General features: G+C 37.6%; 1 protein-coding gene across 1 annotated transcript; it reads right to left on the reverse strand.

The window, feature by feature from the left end:
- Positions 1–1,406: 1,406 nt before the first annotated feature.
- Positions 1,407–16,486, reverse strand: LOC136678405 (solute carrier family 13 member 2-like). The gene is made up of 12 exons (XM_066656463.1): positions 16,385–16,486; positions 11,586–11,714; positions 8,159–8,295; positions 7,764–7,978; positions 7,108–7,303; positions 6,684–6,806; positions 6,360–6,569; positions 5,860–5,966; positions 3,998–4,116; positions 2,437–2,598; positions 2,023–2,160; positions 1,407–1,559 (listed from the first exon to the last, which is right to left on the reverse strand). Exons 1-12 carry the CDS (start codon positions 16,484–16,486, stop codon positions 1,407–1,409), a joined length of 1,791 nt encoding a protein of 596 aa, XP_066512560.1.
- Between the last annotated feature and the right edge of the window lie 2,907 nt (positions 16,487–19,393).

Below are 19,393 nucleotides of genomic sequence, written 5' to 3' on the forward strand. Positions count from 1 at the left end.
TGCAGATGCCACTATTTATTTAAAAAGAAAACAAAAACCCAATTTTTGCTTTTCAAATGCCAGATTAAAACATTAAACTGATGCTGTCATCTGATACATTATTTTAAAATAGCCATAAAATGTTATTTCAGCCTGTTTTGATGGTTTCAGTTGAACTTAGCATTCATTCATTCATTCATTATCTGTAACCCTTATCTAGTTCAGTGTCACGGTGGGTCCAGAGCCTGGAATCATTGGGCGCAAGGCAGAAATACACCCTGGAGGGGGCGCCAGTCCTTCACAGGGCAACACAGACACACACACACACACACACTCACACCTACGGACACTTTTGAGTCGCCAATCCACCTACCAACGTGTGTTTTTGGACCGTGGGAGGAAACCGGAGCACCTGGAGGAAACCCACGCGGACACGGGGAGAACACACCAACTCCTCACAGACAGTCACCCGGAGCGGGAATCGAACCCACAACCTCCATGTTAATTTTTGTGGCAGTTGCTTGACTTTCTCTATGAAACAGCTGCAGTTGTTCTCTGTGTTTTGCCTCTGCATGGCTGTATGAATGGTATATGAGATATAAATTGTTTTAACAGCAGAAGCTTTTTAGCCTCCCACTTTCAACCCTCACTGCTTGCTAGACACTCAAGACAGAGTCACACATTTTTACAAACAAAGCCTAGTTCATCTGGGTTACAGGGGGAAAAGTATTTGATTATATTATTATAAAACATATCTGGGTTGATTTTATTCTCCCAACAGACAGAATTTTACAAGCTGTGCAATTGAAACATGCTACAAACATGACTGGTATTGTTTGAGGAAATCTAAATGTATAGATTCACATTTTTACAAAAAAAAAAAAAAAACATTGCCTTGATATATATATTTTTTACAGAGTCAAATAGTGGCTCTTTAAAATAATCACATCTAGTCATTTTTACCATCAACCTAATCTCCATTTGTGTGCATCACTAATGAATTCTGATTTTTCCACAGTGAAGTTTTGGAAATGTGTTTCAGAAATGACAAAAAAAAAACAAAAACAGAACATTCTTGTTGCAAATTCAACACAATTATAACAGAAGACAATGGCCAGGTGCTTCAGTACTGAACCATACCGCAGAGGTAGAAGAAAGAGATTAGGTTGGAAAATGTTAAAAAGAATTGCTTAATTAAATAGTAATAATTACTATGAATGAGAGTGGAGATATCTCACTCTTCTTCTTTTTACATTCGTATACTCCCCTTTACATCTAAACATGATCTACATTGACTGGCTGCAGCTGAGAAAAACAAGCTAACAGTGTGTATTTACCTTTTGAATGCATTCCTTTTTCAGTTCCTAGCCTTGTTAAAATGAACTAACTGTTTTATCATCAGGCATTCATCTACATCAGAGAGTAGTTTATGGAAACATGGTAGTGTTGGGGGTAGGGGTGGTGGTGATATTGAGCCATGGTGGAAGCTCATTCAATTGAAACATGCCAATGCCCCAAGTGTGGAGAGCGAAGTTGATGCAGAGGATCCCCAGCAAATTCAGCACACAACCAGGTTTTGCCTGGAACAACAGATACTTATTAGTTTTATACAAGTGATAGACCTTAAAAGAAAAACATGGTTGAGGGTGATTTATATGACATATGCCAATATAGATAATATCTATAAATATTAACCTATAATACAAATTATATTCTTTAAATCTACAATGTAGACAGTGTATAATTTATTACAGAAAAAATAGAAGTTATTAATATGATGTGATTTCAATCTTTTGAATGCTAGAAAAACTAAACAAACACTAACTCTTCTTTCTAGAAATCCAGCTTTGTTTGATTACAAAGCTGAATATGGTTCCCTTAACTCACATTTGGATCTAGTTTTAGCTCAGAACAGCAGTACTCAGGGTGCCTTACCCTGATAATTATTAAGTAAATTCATTCATTCATTCCTTGTCTTTACCTACTTGTCCAGTTCAGGGTCACAAATTTCTCACAAAATCAGAGAGAGAAGAGAGTCCTCACCATGTCTATGATCTTGAGGTTAGCATAGGAGTATGTAAGGGCATTAGGGGCTGTGCCCACTGGGAGCATGAAGGCCAGGGAGGAGGAGATGGTGGATGGTAGCATGATGTACAGAGGGTGCAGCTTTACAGCACTGGCCTTGAGTAATGCAACATGAGTGGAACATATCAAAAATATTAAAGATGCAACAATCTATATCCTTCTTTAATTTTATGCATAGTTTTCTTTAGCTTATTTCAACCTCGTTTTATTCTTTATCCTTCAGATATTGCTTTATGATCTGGGGAGTGATTGGTAAGTTCTGATTGTAATTTATCTAATGCTAACATACTACTACATTAAGCATTTAAATATGTCCATAACATGGGCTTTTAATTATTCTTAGTTTCTAATTCTATTCTGTATTGTTCTCACCATAGAGGCCAGTACTGGCAGAACAACAGTGCCAATTACTGTATTGTTACAAATTTCAGTCAACATAGCCACCACAATGCAGATTACAAAAGAGAGGGCGACATGGGGGACATTCTTCAGAGGCTCCAAGGTTTGTCCTATCCAGATAGAGAGTTTGGAAACCTAGATACAATCACATAGCCAGACACAAAAGGACATCTGTCAGTGTAAGTGTTTTTTGACTTTGATGACTCAGCTCTATCTGTATGAAATGATGATGATGAAACCTTTGTCATTGTACATTTTACTTATACAACGAAATTGGGTTACAGCCCCCCCCCTCCCCTTGCTGCAATTAAGAGAAAAAAGGTGTTAAAACAAGAAGGAATTAAGAGAACATTATTTAAGGAAGCAGTAAACAGATTTAAGAGCATAACATAAGTGACTGTAAGTGAAAGGAGTCAAATACATATTCACTTTTAATGTGTGTGTGTGGGGGGGGGAAATAATAAATAGCTAAACAAACAGGACCATCAAAGAAATATTTGAATGAAAAAAAATATATATTGCATGGTAAAATGGTTCCACTGAGTGCCTGTTTAATAGCAAAAAGTATAAAGAAATTGTTTTATTTTTGTTTATTTAAAGAACCATTTATTTAAAATGTATTTCATTTCAGTTTCTAATGCCTTTACCAAAGAAGTCTTGGAGAACCATTTTAAATAAATTGTGTAGTGGCCAGGGAGAAAAAAAGACTCAAACATCAGAAAAGAACCAATGTCTGTATCCCACTGCCACTCTTACTATAGACTGGCATTTTAAAAAATGGCTACGATTGTGGAGAAATGCTGTGCTCTGGTTTGTTTATGTTCAGAAAGTCAACGCTTGTTGCTTGTACGTGGTTGAAGTTCAGCTTTTCTGTAAGAATTTTTTCACAGTTTGAATTACCACAGAGACTCCTGTGTTACACGAGTTGTTTAGTTTTGTAGCACCTTCTGTCTATTAGCTTACTTTCTCCCACATTTAGAGTCGGATTCATTTATAGTAAAAACATGTCAGAATTACCAACCTATGGAGCAGGAATAGAGCAATATCCTCATCTCAGTTCATACTTCTCAACATTGGGGGCTGTTCATTGTCTAAAAACCTCTAATATGCTGTTTTACTGCTATGAGCGGAGAGAGAGCCTAGCGTGTCAGAATGATACAGTATGTGTTTTTTACCCTTTTAGAGACACTGTAAATAGATTAAAATTGAACTCCGCCTTTAAATGCAATAAACACAGCCTAGGGTTTTTAAAGATCTTTAAAAAAGGTCTATATGGCATCATAAAAGAGTCTTCTTATCTTGATGTAAGACCACATTCCTATGCGTAACTGCAGTTATTCTTATATCACTGGTATAACGTCTACCCTGTGAAAGGTGGATGACTATACTGATGTCTATACTGCTGGATTGCTCACAGTATTGTCTAGTGGACAATTGTGTATAAAAAGTATAAACTACACACATTCTCGTGATTTTGAAGCTGGTGGTCAACACTGTGATCATTCATATGTCCAGTTTGTTAGTATGTTTATACCTCAGTCCCTTTGGCAAGTGCAAATGATCCTCCAAGCAGCAGCACAATGTTCCAGGGCATCTTACTCTGCACCAGGTTCCACTGAATCAGAGCTGGAGGAGCCTTCCATTTCCTCCTGCCTGCCAGTGAATGAGCAAAAACTTATTAACCTGCTATATATATATAAAAGCCAGTTAAGTATATCCAGAAGTATCAGAAGTATCCAGACACCTCTGCACACATTGGATGCAAAATGAAAACTGAAAAAAAAAATTGCCATTTCTTTTTCAAAGGTGTGCGCAAATATCATGACAAAATAAATGATAAATGATAAAAAAAAAACTGATTTTAAAAAAGCTTTTGTCATTTTCAAAAATATTCTGGTATATTAATGGTCAAATATTAAATGAAAAGAATAATTGGGAAAAGAAAACTTGGCTTTACTTATTTTTCATGAACTGCATAGTAAGTGTCAAGATTAAAATGAAAATGCAATATGTGTTTAGCTTTTCATTTTCAAAAGCAGTATGCAACAGATAGTGAAGCTATATAAAGTGGGGATTGAGTTTTCCCCAATTAGCTTTTTCAATTAATATTTGACCAGTTTTGAAAATGAAATGACAAAAAGGTTTTTTAAACTTTTTGTCAGTGATGACACATACTTGAGTGCAAATATAATTATTATATTAAATATTTTTGTCTGGATATCGGCACACAAGTTTTATAAATTAAATTGCAAAAACATATTTGAATTTTAATTCTATTATTTTTTACTTCAGTTTTAAATTTGGCAAACGATTTAACTCTCATAATTATGTAATTCCTATAGAAATGGATTGTCAACTGAATAGGACCCCCTGGAGCAGGCAGACGTCTAAACTCACATGGCACAATACCTAATGTCAGGTGTATTGTAATGTATGAATCCCCTCAACATAGAACTTTTTTCTCTCAATGACAGAGCACTTTCAAAACCTTTAAGATGAGATGTAGTGGTCTTTGTGATCCAGGTGATCAGATGGGTACAAACGTAAGGACAAACATGTTGCACCCCAAACTTTTTGTAAACTTATGCACATGTGATTTTGCCTAAGAGTTGCTTTTGATTGCTTTTTTTTTATAATTGATTTGCAAATTTTTGGATATTTGCATTAATAACTATGACATGTGATTACACTGGCAACCAATAAGACAAATTTTACAAAATGGCCAAGAATCTATGTATTTTCCTTCATGCAGAATTTCTTAGTCTTACTTGTTTTTTTTTAATTGTGGTTGCAGGAATTTAAATTGTTTATTTCTTTCAAAAATAGTTTTAATGCATATAAATGTATTTAAATGTTTATTCACTAAATTCCATTGCAGACCAGTGCTAGTTATATTAAGGAACAACATATATATGAAAAGGAAAAGCGGGGAAATGAATAAAACTTAATAAAAAATTATTCATTCATTATCTGTAACCACTTTTCTAATTCAGGGTCGCGGTGGGTCCAGAGCCTACCTGGAATCATTGGGCGCAAGGCAGGAATACACCCTGGAGGGGGCGTCAGTCCTTCACAGGGCAACACACACACCCCTACGGACACTTTTGAGTCACCAATCGACCTGCAACGTGTGTTTTTGGACTGTTGGAGGAAACCGGAGCACCCGGAGGAAACCCACGCGGACACGGGGAGAACACACCAACTCCTCACAGACAGTCACCTGGAGCGGGAATCGAACCCACAACCTCCAGGTCCCTGGAGCTGTGTGACTGTGACACTACCTGCTGCGCCACCGTGCCGCACTCAATAAAAAATTAACGAATGTTAAAATGTGGTAAATTTTGTGAGTTAATGAATACCAATATTGAAAACAGATAGGTGTGACATGAAACATACCACTTATATTTAAAGAACCAAATTTGTAACATGAGAAGTGCATTCTGGAGGGGATGATGAAGAACAGTACGCCGATAACAACGGAGACTGTGGAGTCTGTCACAAACCTGAAATACAAAGTAAAAACTTGTGACTAATCTCAAGATCTAAGCTTATTGCAGCTATAAAGATAATGTTTGATATGAAAATGTAGGGTGGAAGGAATATAGTTGATTTTTAAAACTACAATATAATAAATGTTTATGTGTTACTACTATGTTTTATGTAGAGAGCTGATGTTCAGTTAACACTTGCTGCTTGAAATACAAGTTACTTATTATATCTTGATATATATCTTGTTATAATAATAGTATAGTTTTTTTTATCCAATAATAGCCTTTAAAGATTAGATTGAATTATTAGACTTGCCAACAAATGAAGAGTTTATGATGTGTTATTCAACGGTACTGGCTGATTTGAAGTATGTGTGTATATGTACTTATGTATGTGTGTAGACTTACTTTCTGTCCTTGTTAAAGAGCAGTGAGCCCCAGCCAGTGGAGAATCCAGGCTCTCGTGTAAACCACAGTAACACAAGCAAAATAAAGAGCACTAACACACACCACTCAGGAAAACTCATTCTGCCTAGCTTCCTGTACTCTATCTTTATTGCCTTGTACACCAGCCTCTCACTGGTGCTGGCCTTCCTGCAGCCAAATGTCTGCTTCACACTGTAGAGCAAGGAGAGAAAAACATCATCCAGTTTATTTCACTCAGCGGTTACCAATTCCACCACCTCTGTTGAAATATAACTCTACAGTAAAATACACTTTCTTATGACTTACTTGAAGCCCAAGTACATGAACTGCATAAACAGCCAAGAGAGAAAAAGCATCAGCACCATGTGGGGGAAGGAAAACAGAAACCAGCTGGTATAGTTGATCACACCTCCATTTTCAGGAAATAATCTGCATTGGAACACATAGGACATTATGGAATGTACAAATGTTTCTTCAATTCTTACAGCAGATAAATTCATTTTTGTTCTGATAAAACTGTCAGATTCATGTGAAGAAAGTAATGCAATGATGTAAATAAATAAATACACAAACAAATATATATATATATATATTGTTTTGGATCCACATAAATGACTGTGATCCAGCTGTGGATCTATGAAGATACTGCGATCCAGCAAAACAAGGCTTTCCAAGTCTTGTTTATAGTTCTGGGTAAAGATATTATAATAGTTGATTAAGTCTTTCTTACTTGTCAATCTGGCCTTTGAGAATGAGGTTGGGGAAGGAGCCAGTCAAAGTGGCTGTTCCCCCAATGCTGGCAGCATAGCAGACACACAGACTCATTCCTTTTCTGAGATTCACATATTTTTGCTCTTGTTTCAGCTGCTCTGCTTCAGTATGGCAGAGTTCCTCTGGGTTTGGCTCCTCCTCCACAGCGGAAAAAACTGCTGAATTTACCAGATTCTCCATTAAACAAGTAAAAAATTGATTTGATTTACACTGATTAAAACTATTTAAATCACAAACTCAATTTAAGTTTGAATAAACTGTCACTCTTTTAATGCATTTAAAGGTGGAATAAGTAATTTTACTATTTCAAAATTGCAAACAATATTTATGAATATATTTATTAGTTTTACATTATTTCTAACTCACATCAGTTGAAGAATCAAATTTCTTTGAAGTCCCTGAAGTTACCAAGTTATACTCCAAGGAGTATCTTCCCCACATGTGTCCAGCCATGTTCATGATATATTTAGTTGCTGATACCTACTGTTTGTTTCATAATGTGAAGAAGAATCTCTGTGGAAATGACTGATTGCTCATTTAACTCACTGGAGACTTATGAAGGTTGACTGAACATGAACTGATATTATGGTGCATTGTTTCCCTCCGTTCTCTCACCTGTTCTCGTTTCCTCAGTGCTGTGTTTGGTCTGAGTGAGGTGTAAATCCTGACTGACTCTGCTCATCTGCTTTTCTTCAGCTTCAGCCTCAGCCTCACTCTTTCTGAGGTGCTCCAGAATTGAGTGGACGATGGGCAGCATCATTGCTGTGGACCCAACAGAACTGACCCACATAGAAAGGAAGGCTGAAACGATCATAAACCCCATCATCAACCTGAGAAAAAGAATAAAAGGAGGAAAGTGTTTTTATAGATATATTTTCAAAACAATATTGAAGGCTTCTCTTCTTTAACTTTTTTTTGCTTTCAATTTTTACTTTTTTTGTACCAAATTAGTATAGTAATACAATCTTTTTCATGCTCTTTTTTAAACTCAACAGTATTCAGTGTCTCACAGAGCTGGCCTCGCCCCCACCAGCAGGAGAATACCCAGAGCAAGGCGTTTGTGGAGGTTCCAATGTTCAAAAGCTATTGCCACTATCAGTCCACCAGCTCCCATGATGCTAGCTTCACCCATATAGTTTTGACAAACCTGCAGAAGAAACACACACACACACACACACACACACATATAATACTTTATTTGGATTTAACATATAAAATACAATATCATATAAAACCCAAATAATGGTTCAGAGTCATTGCACAGTTCATAATTAAATTCACAGTATGCATTTCTCATGGAGACAGATGACAGCGTCTTCTGCAGATAAACTGACTCCCTATAACTGCAGAAACAGAACAATACTTCACTATGTGCTTGGCCTTCTTCTTTCCCAGTCCTACAATCCGTAGGCCATGCACACACAGCCTGTGAACGTGCCCTAAACTTCCAAACACCAAGGCAACTACTTTACAGGAGAAGAATCTCCATCAGTGGCTGATATTTTAGGACTTTAGAGGTGTAACACAACTCCATATATCCATCGTAAGAGCATCCAACTTCCACAATCATCACACTCCTCCTCCCTTCATTAATCAGAACAATGTCAGGAGAATTCGGACAGTTACTAAAAGCGACCTGTGACCTCTCCTGGTTCAAAGATAAAAACCACTCTACCTTAACCCTTTCATTCACATGAATTACCGTTTTTGAACGACACATAGATACAAACTCCTTACTTAATAAATGTACAATTCGGTCATGTCTAAGAATATAAAGTCCTTTAAGAGCTGGACAACCGTCCATGATGTGTGCTACAGATTCAGCCTCTTGATTATCGTGCAATAAACAATAATGTTTATGCTGTAACGAATACCAAAGAGACAGATTATACTTTGTTGGTAACACTTGGAGGCGAGCTTTAACTACAAAGCTAAAGAACTGTTGATCAAGTTCAGAGCTTCCCAACACAACATGAGACACTAACTGGTCCACAAAGGGCAAACATGCTAATTTGCCTTGTAAACGCAGCTCCATCCAGCGCCGTCGCAACCGAGACTGAAAGACATTCAAAATCTCAGTTCTACAGTGATCCATATTCAATTTCTTAAATATCCCATTGTCTTCAATCTCTGCCTCCACACAGACATTTGAATCTTGTATCAGTTCATCACTAACCTTTACTAACTGACCTCTACTATCCCTCCAACTCAGCTGTATATGAGCCCTGTTACAGAGATCATTTAAATCAGGCCAGTCTGATCGTACTCCAAATCCACTCACATTCACATCCAACTTCCCATTCAGCTTCTTCCTAAATCCCCAAAAATTATCTTCTCCTTCTGCTGCAGTTGAGATCTTACGCTTTGTAAAATCTAAAATAAGTGAAGCTCGAGCCAGCTGCTGAGCTGCTAAATCGTCATTATTCAACATCTGCAGCAAATGACAAATCCTAGTTGCTACATAGATCCACTCAATATTTGGGACCCCTAGTCCACCTTCCCTTCTGTTATGAAACAAAACACATCTTGTTGAATGAGAATTTAAACCTATCCACTTCCTCACCACATACACTGTTTTATTATTCCTCTCATCCAAAGTACATTTTGGTATGTGAATGTTAGCAAACAAGTGCTGCACATTAGCCAGTGCAACTTCATGAACAGCTTGCAGTTTCATAACTACAGGTAAAGGTGAGGAACTTATTAAGTCCAACCTGGAGGTGAAGCTTTTTACAATGTCCTTTATTTGCTTCTCCCATTCTCCAGCGACATTAAACTGGTGTCCTAAATAACTATAAGCTTCATGCCTTCCATACACTCTAATCATCTCTCCATCAATAGTAAATGCAGGTGGTTTATCACTTTTAGCTCTATACCATCTATTCACCCCGCTGCGTCTTTCATAGAATACAGCGCACTTTGAACTCTTCATCTCTAAGTGAGACCACTGCAGAAACTTGTCCGTACACAGGAGCATGTTTCTGATGACACTCTCCTCCCTCGATGCCAACAGCACATCATCTGCAAAACCTTGGACTGGGATCGGAGATCTTACATCCAAAGGAGCACATTGACAAAGCCACTTGATCCAATGATTTATGGCGATGATAAAATTAACTGCACTCCAAGGACATCCAGTCTTTATCCCTATGTTAAGTCTGATTGGCTCAGTGATTTGATTTCCACAGATCACTTGCAGAAATGAGCTGTTGTATACATCTCTAATTATGTCCACGTATACTCTCAGTACATTAACTTCTTCCAGCGATCTTATCATTATTTCATGGGGTAGTGTGCCAAAAGCATCTCTAAAGTCCAAAAACACAGCATAAAATTTAGCAGATTCATGTTTAAAATCATCAATTCCAGTTTTCAAACTGAAGACATGCTCATTCATGCCCTGTCGATTTATATGGGCTTTTTGATTTGGGGATAATAATCCTGTTTCCATCAGCCATGGTAATATACGGTTGATACCTTTCATAAAAATCTTATAAATAGTAGGAAGCAGAGAGACATCCCTCCATGTAGTCGGGTCATCGGGCACATTGTCCTTTTTCGGAATCCTGTGGATAAAAGCACCCTTCCAAGAGTCCGGTACTTTCTTATTAATCAGACAAACATTAAATATTTGTTTCACTATTCCACAAATTCGCTGTTTATTAACTTTTATAATTTCATATGTGACACCATCTGATCCACTAGCTTTATTCTTTGGAAGGCCCTTAATCACACTTTCAATTTCTTCTAATGAAAATAGGGTAGTATCAGGCTCCTCACTTGGAAGATTTAGATCTAACAGTTCCTTCCACGGAGGACTTCCATAGTTCTCACAGTCCTGATATTTATAAACATGATTCACATCGCTGGCACTGGGCACTGTTTCTGGGTATGTGCTGTTATTAAGAACAATGTTTATAGCCTTCGATCTCCTAATCATCCACATGTAGGCCAGCTCATCTTTGCCTACCTTCCTCGGTTCTCTTTGTCGTCTCCCTGCCGTTACGTTCTTAAAAGCTATCTGCCGCCATAACACACACACACACACACACACACTCTATTCAGTTTCTCAGCCACAAAAAAATGCCAAAAAGTCAAGTATATCCACCCTGGCATGTTTAGAGGAGACCTCCTTAACTTCTAATAGTTAATGCAAAGACATTTAATCCAATAGAATTTCTATTGGTCTAATATTTCTGAAAGTTTAACATGACACAAATGACATCTTGTGTTTGTATGATGCATGAAAGTTTTGGACAGCAAAAATATACTGAATAAATAAACTAGAGTTCAGTAGATTTTTAAGGCTTTTAGCAAAATCAGTAGTTTTGTGTAGAACCTTGAACATTCAAGAGCCATCTGAACATTTTTTAAAGGTCCCATATATATATCAGGCTTTCACTCTGCAAAGAAATAGTCTTATGCTGTGGAGCGTACCTGTTCCGACTTCATAATGCCCATTATGGGAAAGAGAACCACAGGGAGCAGAGAGGTGACCGCCAGCGGGACACACTCTGTACACCAGTACAGTGCCATGAGGAGGACCACAAAGCCACATTTAGCTTCCTGCAAGTCAAAATGTTTTACAAAGAGGATATTAATTGATATGCACAGGGTTTTTATCACCACTTTTGTTTTAACTCACACAATAATCAGTGGTGTGAACAAAACAGAATGAAATTGAACACTTAAAAGGAAAAAGGGACTATATAAAAAAGTGGTAAGTATGATACACATGCTTTGATTGGCAGGCTGCCATTGTAAATAAGAACTACTGTCGATCTCATGTTCCTTCCTCATGACTCTCATGACTTTCCTCTTCTCATCCTCCTGAACAAGACCCAGAGATAGGCACTCTCATCCTATCTGGTTTGAGAATGCTGTTTTTTTTATCTCGGAGGCAACCATGGCTTCAAACTTGGAGGTGCTGATCTGCATACTGACTGCTTCCCAACTTGACAGCAAACTTCTCAATTGCTTGCTGAAGGCTTCCATAAAAAGAAATCAGGAGTGCAACATCATCCACAAAAGACAGAGATGACATTTCCTGAACCCCCAACGGAAGCCTTTGTGTCCCAGGCTATGCCTGCATCTCACTCTCGATTACAAATGCATAAGGACTGAACAATTTGCTTGAGTGACCCTGGCACCCTATACTCATTGAAAATCCCTACAGAATAACTCAGGAAACACACTGATATGCCTTTTTAAATATCAGCAAAACAGATGAAGGGTGGAGTAGCAAACTAACATGACCCTCAATTCTCTGCCAAAAGATGAAGAGTTGATCAGCTTTTCCACAGCCAGGACCAAACCTGCACGGTTCTTTCTGAATCCACAAATCCATGAATCCTTCGTGGTTCAACTATCAGACCAATTCTCTTTTTCAGTGTCTTGGCAAAGACCTTTTCCAAGGAGGCTGAGAAGTGTAATGCCTTGATATCTGGCACAGAATCCACTGGTGTAAAAATGAAAACTGCTAAAACCCGTAAAATGACATGTTTAATGCCACTTCAGCTGTGGATGATGAGAGAGGAGACAGCACTGTTCCTTCACCAACACGCACCCTGTCTGATTCTTCTCTTCATGATGTACCATACATTTTCAGTAGAAGATAGATGTGGACTAGTTATGCCCACACACACACACACACACACACACACACACACACACACACACACACACACACACACAAACTGTGTTCACAAAGCCATGCTGTTGTAACTTCAGCAGAATGAAGCCTGAAATAGACATATTGTTACTGTCAAAAGATATCAACTTAAGAGAGCAATATAGGCCTCTACATCACATATATAAAAAAAGACAAATCACAGATTCAAGTTTTTATACCACTTTACAACATGTCCCAACTTTTCTGGAAACAGGTTTTTTTTACTGTTTAAAAGTACACATATTCAAATGCTTGAGTACATTTTACTAGTCATTAGAAAGATGTTCCTAGACCAATCCTAACCTTAAGGTTCCATTTTATAATATTTACACGGTGAAACATTATAGCGTGGCATGTAAGTCTAATAGTCTGGTTTTACTATAAGTTACTCAAGATATGTAAATGTGAAGAAAATAACTATCTCAATATTCACTTTTGTTTTAATAATGGTAAATGAAGAGCAAAAAATAAAATGTATATTTACATGAATGGAATGCTTTCTTTGTTGTTGTACATGGTGAATCACAATACAGTGTGTGCAGAATTATTAGGCTAATGAGTATTTTGATCACATCATCCTTTTTATACATGTTGTCCTACTCCAAGCTGTATAGGCTTGAAAGCCAATTACCAATTAAGTAAATCAGGTGATTTGCATCTCTGTAATGAGAAGGGTCATGGTTTAATGACATCAACACCCTATATGAGGTGTGCGTAATTATTAGGCAACTTCCTTTCCTTTGGCAAAATGGGTCAGAAGAGAGATTTGATGGACTCTGAAAAGTCAAAAATTGTGAGATTTTGCAGAGGGATGCAGCAGTCTTGAAATTGCCAAACTTTTGAAGCGGGATCACCGAACAATCAAGTGTTTCATGTCAAATAGCCAACACGGTCGCAAGAAATGTGTTTGAAAAAAAGGCAATATATAACTGACCATAAATAGAGGAAAATCAAGCATGAAGCTGCCAAGATGCCATTTGCCATCAGTTTTGCCATATTTCAGAACTGCAACGTTACTGGAGTATCAAGAAGCACAAGGTGTGCGGTACTCAGGGACATGGCCAAGGTACGGAAGGCAGAAAAACAACCACCTTTGAACAAGAAACATAAGATAAAATGTCAAGACTGGGTCAAGAAATATCTTAAGACTCATTTCATCAGTCCATAATACCTTAGAAAAATCAGAGTGACTCTTGATGGGCCAGATGGATGGGCGAGAGGCTGGATCAGTAAAGGGCAGAGAGCTCCACTCCAACTCAGACGCCAGCAAGGTGGAGGTGGGGTACTGGTATGGGCTGGTATCATCAAAGATGGACTTTTGGGACCTTTTCGAGTTGAGGATGGAGTGAAGCTCAACTCCCAGACCTACTGCCAGTTTCTGGAAGACATCTTGAAGCAGTGGTACAGGAAGAAGTCACTATCGTTCAAGAAAGACATGATTTTCATGCAGGACAATGCTCCATCACATGCATCCAAATACTCCACAGTGTGACTGGCCAGTAAAGGTTATAAAAAATAATGACATGGCCCCCTTGTTCACCTGATCTGAACGCCATAGAGAACCTGTGGTCCCTCATAAAATGTGAGACCTACAGGGAGGAAAAACAGTACACCTCTCTGAACAGTGTCTGGGTGGCTGTGGTGGCTGCTGCACGCAATGTTGATCGTAAACAGATCAAGCAACTGATTTGTTTTTGGTTTTGTTTTTGAATGTCAGAAATGTTTATTTCTAAATTTTGTGTTGTTATATTGGTTTACCTGGTGAAAATATACAAGTGAGATGGGTATACATTTGTTTTTATTAAGTTGCCTAATAATTCTGCACAGTAATAGTTACCTGCACAAACAGATATCCTCCTAAGATAGCCAAATCTAAAAAAAACCCACCTCAACTTCCAAAAATGTATTATTTATTTATTTATTATTAAGCTTTGATATTTATGAGTCTTCGTGACCCTGAAATGGAGAAGCGGAGAAGAAAATGATGATGATGATGATTTATGAGTCTTTTGGGTTGATTGAGAACAAAGTTGTTCAATAATAAAAAGAATCCTCTCAAATACAACTTGCCTAATAATTCTGCACACTGTATTACATATCTTAACCTAAGCACTGTGAAATTGTTGTATTGTGACATTTCACCTATAGAATTTTAATAGCTTAGTTTTATAGCACCGCTGCCTTTTTTCTTGCATTATGTGAAACAAAGGAAGTCTGCCGACAAATAGACACATACCACAGAGCAGAGCATGTGATAGTTCGACCTAAACAGCTGTGATAAGAGGATGAATAAATATAGAAGGTCACTCAAACTGGTTTCTGAAAAAAAATCTGATGGTCTGATAAGACGTTCAGGCAGTGTAATTTTCCAGGCGACACTAGAGATGTTCCAGATTACATGGTGTAATATAGAAATGCCTTTTTTTTTTACTTGTTTTGGTCGAACAGATTTACAGAAATTTGAATACTATGATGATTATTATGGTTATATTGTTTGAGGGCCGCACACACAGTTGTGGATAAATTACCTCAGGAATTCTTGAATTAGAGTAAAGTGAAAGTAGCATCTTTCATTCTGGAAAATGATTCAGACGGCCTGGAAAACCCAACAGACAAACTGAGACTTTTTTACTTTATTTATTGTAATTAGTCATCACTTACAAAGGGGCAACACTGTTCTCTCTCATTTGTTTATATTCAGAAGCTTTGTGTAATTAACTGATTGAGTTACCACAGAAACTCATTTGTAACTCAAGTTTGGTAGCATTTTGCAATCTCTCAAATTTAGAGACATTTCCACCTTAAGTAATCCAAAAATGAAAAAAAAAAAGTGAGAATCTATTACCCATCTATGGCCCAGGAATAGAGCAATATCCTTATCTTGGTTCATGCATTTCAATGTGTGGAGTTCTCTCCACTGACTAAAAAAGTTGAGATGCTTTGCTCTGCCATGAGCAGAGAGAAAGCCTAGCATACTGGACCAAGAGAGGTTTTTTTGCTGTTTACAGACTCCGGAGCTTTGTAAACACATTAGACATGTTTTTCATGGTCAAACCAGTTTATTGTGATCACAAAGCCCCAGTGTCTGTAAGTAGGTTAAAAAAAAAAACTCCCTGCTCCTGTCAGAGAACAGAATCTGGAGTTTTTAGACAACAAAAAGACATTGAAACATTGAAAAGCACAACCTGAGATTAGTATATTGCTCTACTCCTACTCTACAGGTGGATAATATTGACTTATTTTTGTTGTTTCAAATTACTTAGGGTGGGTATGTCTCAAATTTCAGGCAACAGCTAAAACTAAACAATTCAAGTTACAAATGATTTTCTGTGGCAATTCAAACAGTAAATAACATTTTTTTTCCTTCAAACACACTGTTCCACCATATGGAGCTACTGAATGGTAACAAACCAGAGAGAACAGCCTATTCCTACAATCATAGAAATCCCCTTATATAAAGGACAATGCAGTTGTTAACTGGCTTAGAGAAATTGGGTTTTAACTTTGTGCATCAAGCATACTGAGGCTCTAGAGATACCTATTCACTACCCACACATACACTTACCGAGGTGCTGACAACCAATGGCAGAGGCAGGAGCAGCAAAGGACTGAGAAAAGCCACAAGAAAGTTTCTGTAATTCCACAGCTGTCTCCCAAAACTCCCCATAATCCACCTGCAGTTTGGGGTACAAGCACAAGTGAAGACGAAGAGGGAAACCTTTTAATTAAAGCATATACTTTATAATGCTGCTGAAAAGCTGTGATTTCAGATAAGGATAACACAGGGGTTTATAAATCCTACATACAGAATTAAACATTAACTTCTGTTGTTTATGAGGCTACAGATAAGTAAAGAAACATACCTTCAGAAATGTGTTGACAATGCTGTATTTAGACCAGCTTTACATACATCAATCTGAATGTGTTTAGATGGAGAGGCTTGTGAAGGACAGTGTGGTGAATGGCTAAATCTGAATTAGAGTTAGACTAGGGGTCTTTATTGCTGGACAATCTGAATCAGTTATCAAGGCTACTTTTGTATAATCTGTTCGGTTATGATAATCACATCTTCTAACAAATTAATATCCATGTTTTAATGTGTGATTCTAGGAAAAATATTTGAAAGGACTTTTATATTATGTCTTCAGTTATTAAACCTAAATAAGTGACATTTAAAAAGAAAACAAGGAAAAAAAGTTTTACTTCAGCTATGTCATGTTTGTGGTAAGTTACATTGTAATTATGTTGCACCTGGCCATTTTAAAATGCACTAACACCTGTTTAAACCAACACAACTTCTACACCGGATTATGCTGGTCTTGTGCTACTTAAACCTTGTCATTGAGTATGGTTTTGGTGGCTGACCAGTGTCCAAAACACCACATTTGGGTTTGCTGTGGACCCGTTATATGCAGTTTGTTCCTTACAGGACAGTTTGTGGATCATGACCTTTTGCTGCATTCAAGTGGTGTTACCAGAAAAAGGAGTTTCCTTCCAGGAGGCACCACATGAACACCCTCCAAAGTCTTAAGCTGTCTTAAGTCTTAAGTCGAACAAATTTAAATTTTCAATACAGTAAAATGTCAAATAATAATGTAAAATTGTAAATTAATTCTAAAGAGCAATGTTGTTTTTAAACATCCACAATGAACACATATTCAGTTGTTTTGCTTCCATAAAAAACACCCATAGAAAGGTTAAAATCAACATGGCACCTTGAGAGCATCCATCTTTTTTTTTTTAAACTTCTCACAAAAAATAAAAAATCACATGAATGGGACCACATTGCATTTGAATGCTCTATGTATGCCAACGTTCACAAGCTCATGCAGTTTGGACTAATGGCCACTAGAGAACAGCAGCATAAAATTTATAACCAATTATACGATGCTTTTTGTTATGGAAATCTTCCCTTACCTGACAGCGTGAAGGCACCAACGTAACTGGCCAGGTCTTATTTTAATAATTTCACTGTCATAGGGGAACGCTCACCTACAGAGACTAGATCTACACGGTTGGTATCCCTGTGTGGCACAGGAATCACTGGATCAAACATCCGTATAATAGGAACAAACATTAGATAGATGCATTAATAATGTCCACTCTTCTGACAGAGTCTATCATAGTCACATGTATTCTAATCACTGTATTACAATCAATCTGGAGCAGCCATGACTTAAAGGTTATAGAAGCAAGCTTGGGACTGAAAGGTCACTCTTTCAGCCTCCTGGCCCAGCAGGAAATATGCTGGTGGAACCATGGCTAATGTGCCCTTAAGCAACTGCTACCCAGTGCCTTTCTGGATGTGTGTTTATATGTTCACCAGCCAAATACGTGTTAAAATTGCCAACTGTGTATGTGTGTGTGTGTTCACTGCCACAGGTTAAATGCGGAGTCTTAATTTCATTGTACTGCTTTGCAATGACAACAAAATGTATTCAGTGTGAACCTGCATCGTGTTTCTGTGTGATTTGTTAGCTATTATCTAAACAACCAGAAACTACCGGAAGGACCATTTATATGGATACATCTTAATAAAATGGAAATGGTTGGTGATATTAACTTCCTGTTTGTGGCACATTAGTATATGGGAGGGGGAAAGCTTTTCAAGATGGGTGGTGACCATGGCATCCATTTTGAAGTCGGCCATTTTGGATCCAACATTTGATTTTTCAATGGGAAGAGGTTCATGTGACACATCAAACTCATTGGGAATTTCAAACTGATGCCACTCTCCAGTGACATGCGGCGAGTGCTACGCTGTGGGCTCTTGCTGAATGAAGCTAGAACAGCCACTGATGTTTCTTCATTAGTGACAGTTTTCATGCGTCCTCATTTTGGCAAATCCAACACTGAACCAGTTTCACGAAACTTGGCAAGCAGTTTGCTAACTGTAGCATGGGAGATGGGTGGTCTCACAGGGTGTCTTGCACTGATATCTGCTGCAATGACCCAGTTACTGTGTTCACTGGGCATCAACACAATTTCTAACTGCTCCTCACGTGTTAACCTCTGCGACATGTCAATGGCTGTAAACAAAGAGAAACTTGTAAAATTGAGTTACGTTAAAACAGCAAGCACAACATTGTTTTTCTTGTGAAATTCCCAATGAGTTTGATGTGTCACATGACCATCTTCCCATTGAAAAAACAAATGTTGAATCCAAAATGGCTGACTTCAAAATGGCTGCCATGGTCACCACCCATCTTGAAAAGTTTTCCCCCTCCCATAAACTAATGTGCCTCAAACAGGAAGTTAATATCACCAACCATTTCCATTTTATTAAGGTGTATCCATATATAATGGCCCACTCTAGATATTTTTTTCACATTTTTAACATGAGGATACAAGGACAGAAAACATAATTATAATAATTTATTTTATTTATCTTATGTCCTATTCTGTCTGAAGCCCCTCTACAGATTATGGTTAAAGTGCATTTTTGTCCATAACTGAAAGACCGCACTTGACATTATTGGGAAAGATGTTTGAGGTCAGGTCCTTATAGCTGATAAATACTCCATAATCCTGGTTTAATACATCAAAAATAGGGAGGGGAAAAAACGTTCTATTT

This window comes from Hoplias malabaricus, chromosome Y (genome assembly GCF_029633855.1).
Source record: "Hoplias malabaricus isolate fHopMal1 chromosome Y, fHopMal1.hap1, whole genome shotgun sequence".
NCBI classification, from domain to species: domain Eukaryota; kingdom Metazoa; phylum Chordata; class Actinopteri; order Characiformes; family Erythrinidae; genus Hoplias; species Hoplias malabaricus.

Bases quoted from the DNA above. Each gene is read 5' to 3' on its own strand.
- LOC136678405 (XM_066656463.1), bottom strand. From the start codon at position 16,486: ATGGGGAGTTTTGGGAGACAGCTGTGGAATTACAGAAACTTTCTTGTG. The intron at 11,715-16,384 runs GTAAGTGTATGT...TTTGACTTGCAG, and splicing joins CATTGGTTGTCAGCACCTCG to GAAGCTAAATGTGGCTTTGT. The intron at 2,161-2,436 runs GTGAGAACAATA...GCATTACTCAAG, and splicing joins TGCCAGTACTGGCCTCTATG to GCCAGTGCTGTAAAGCTGCA.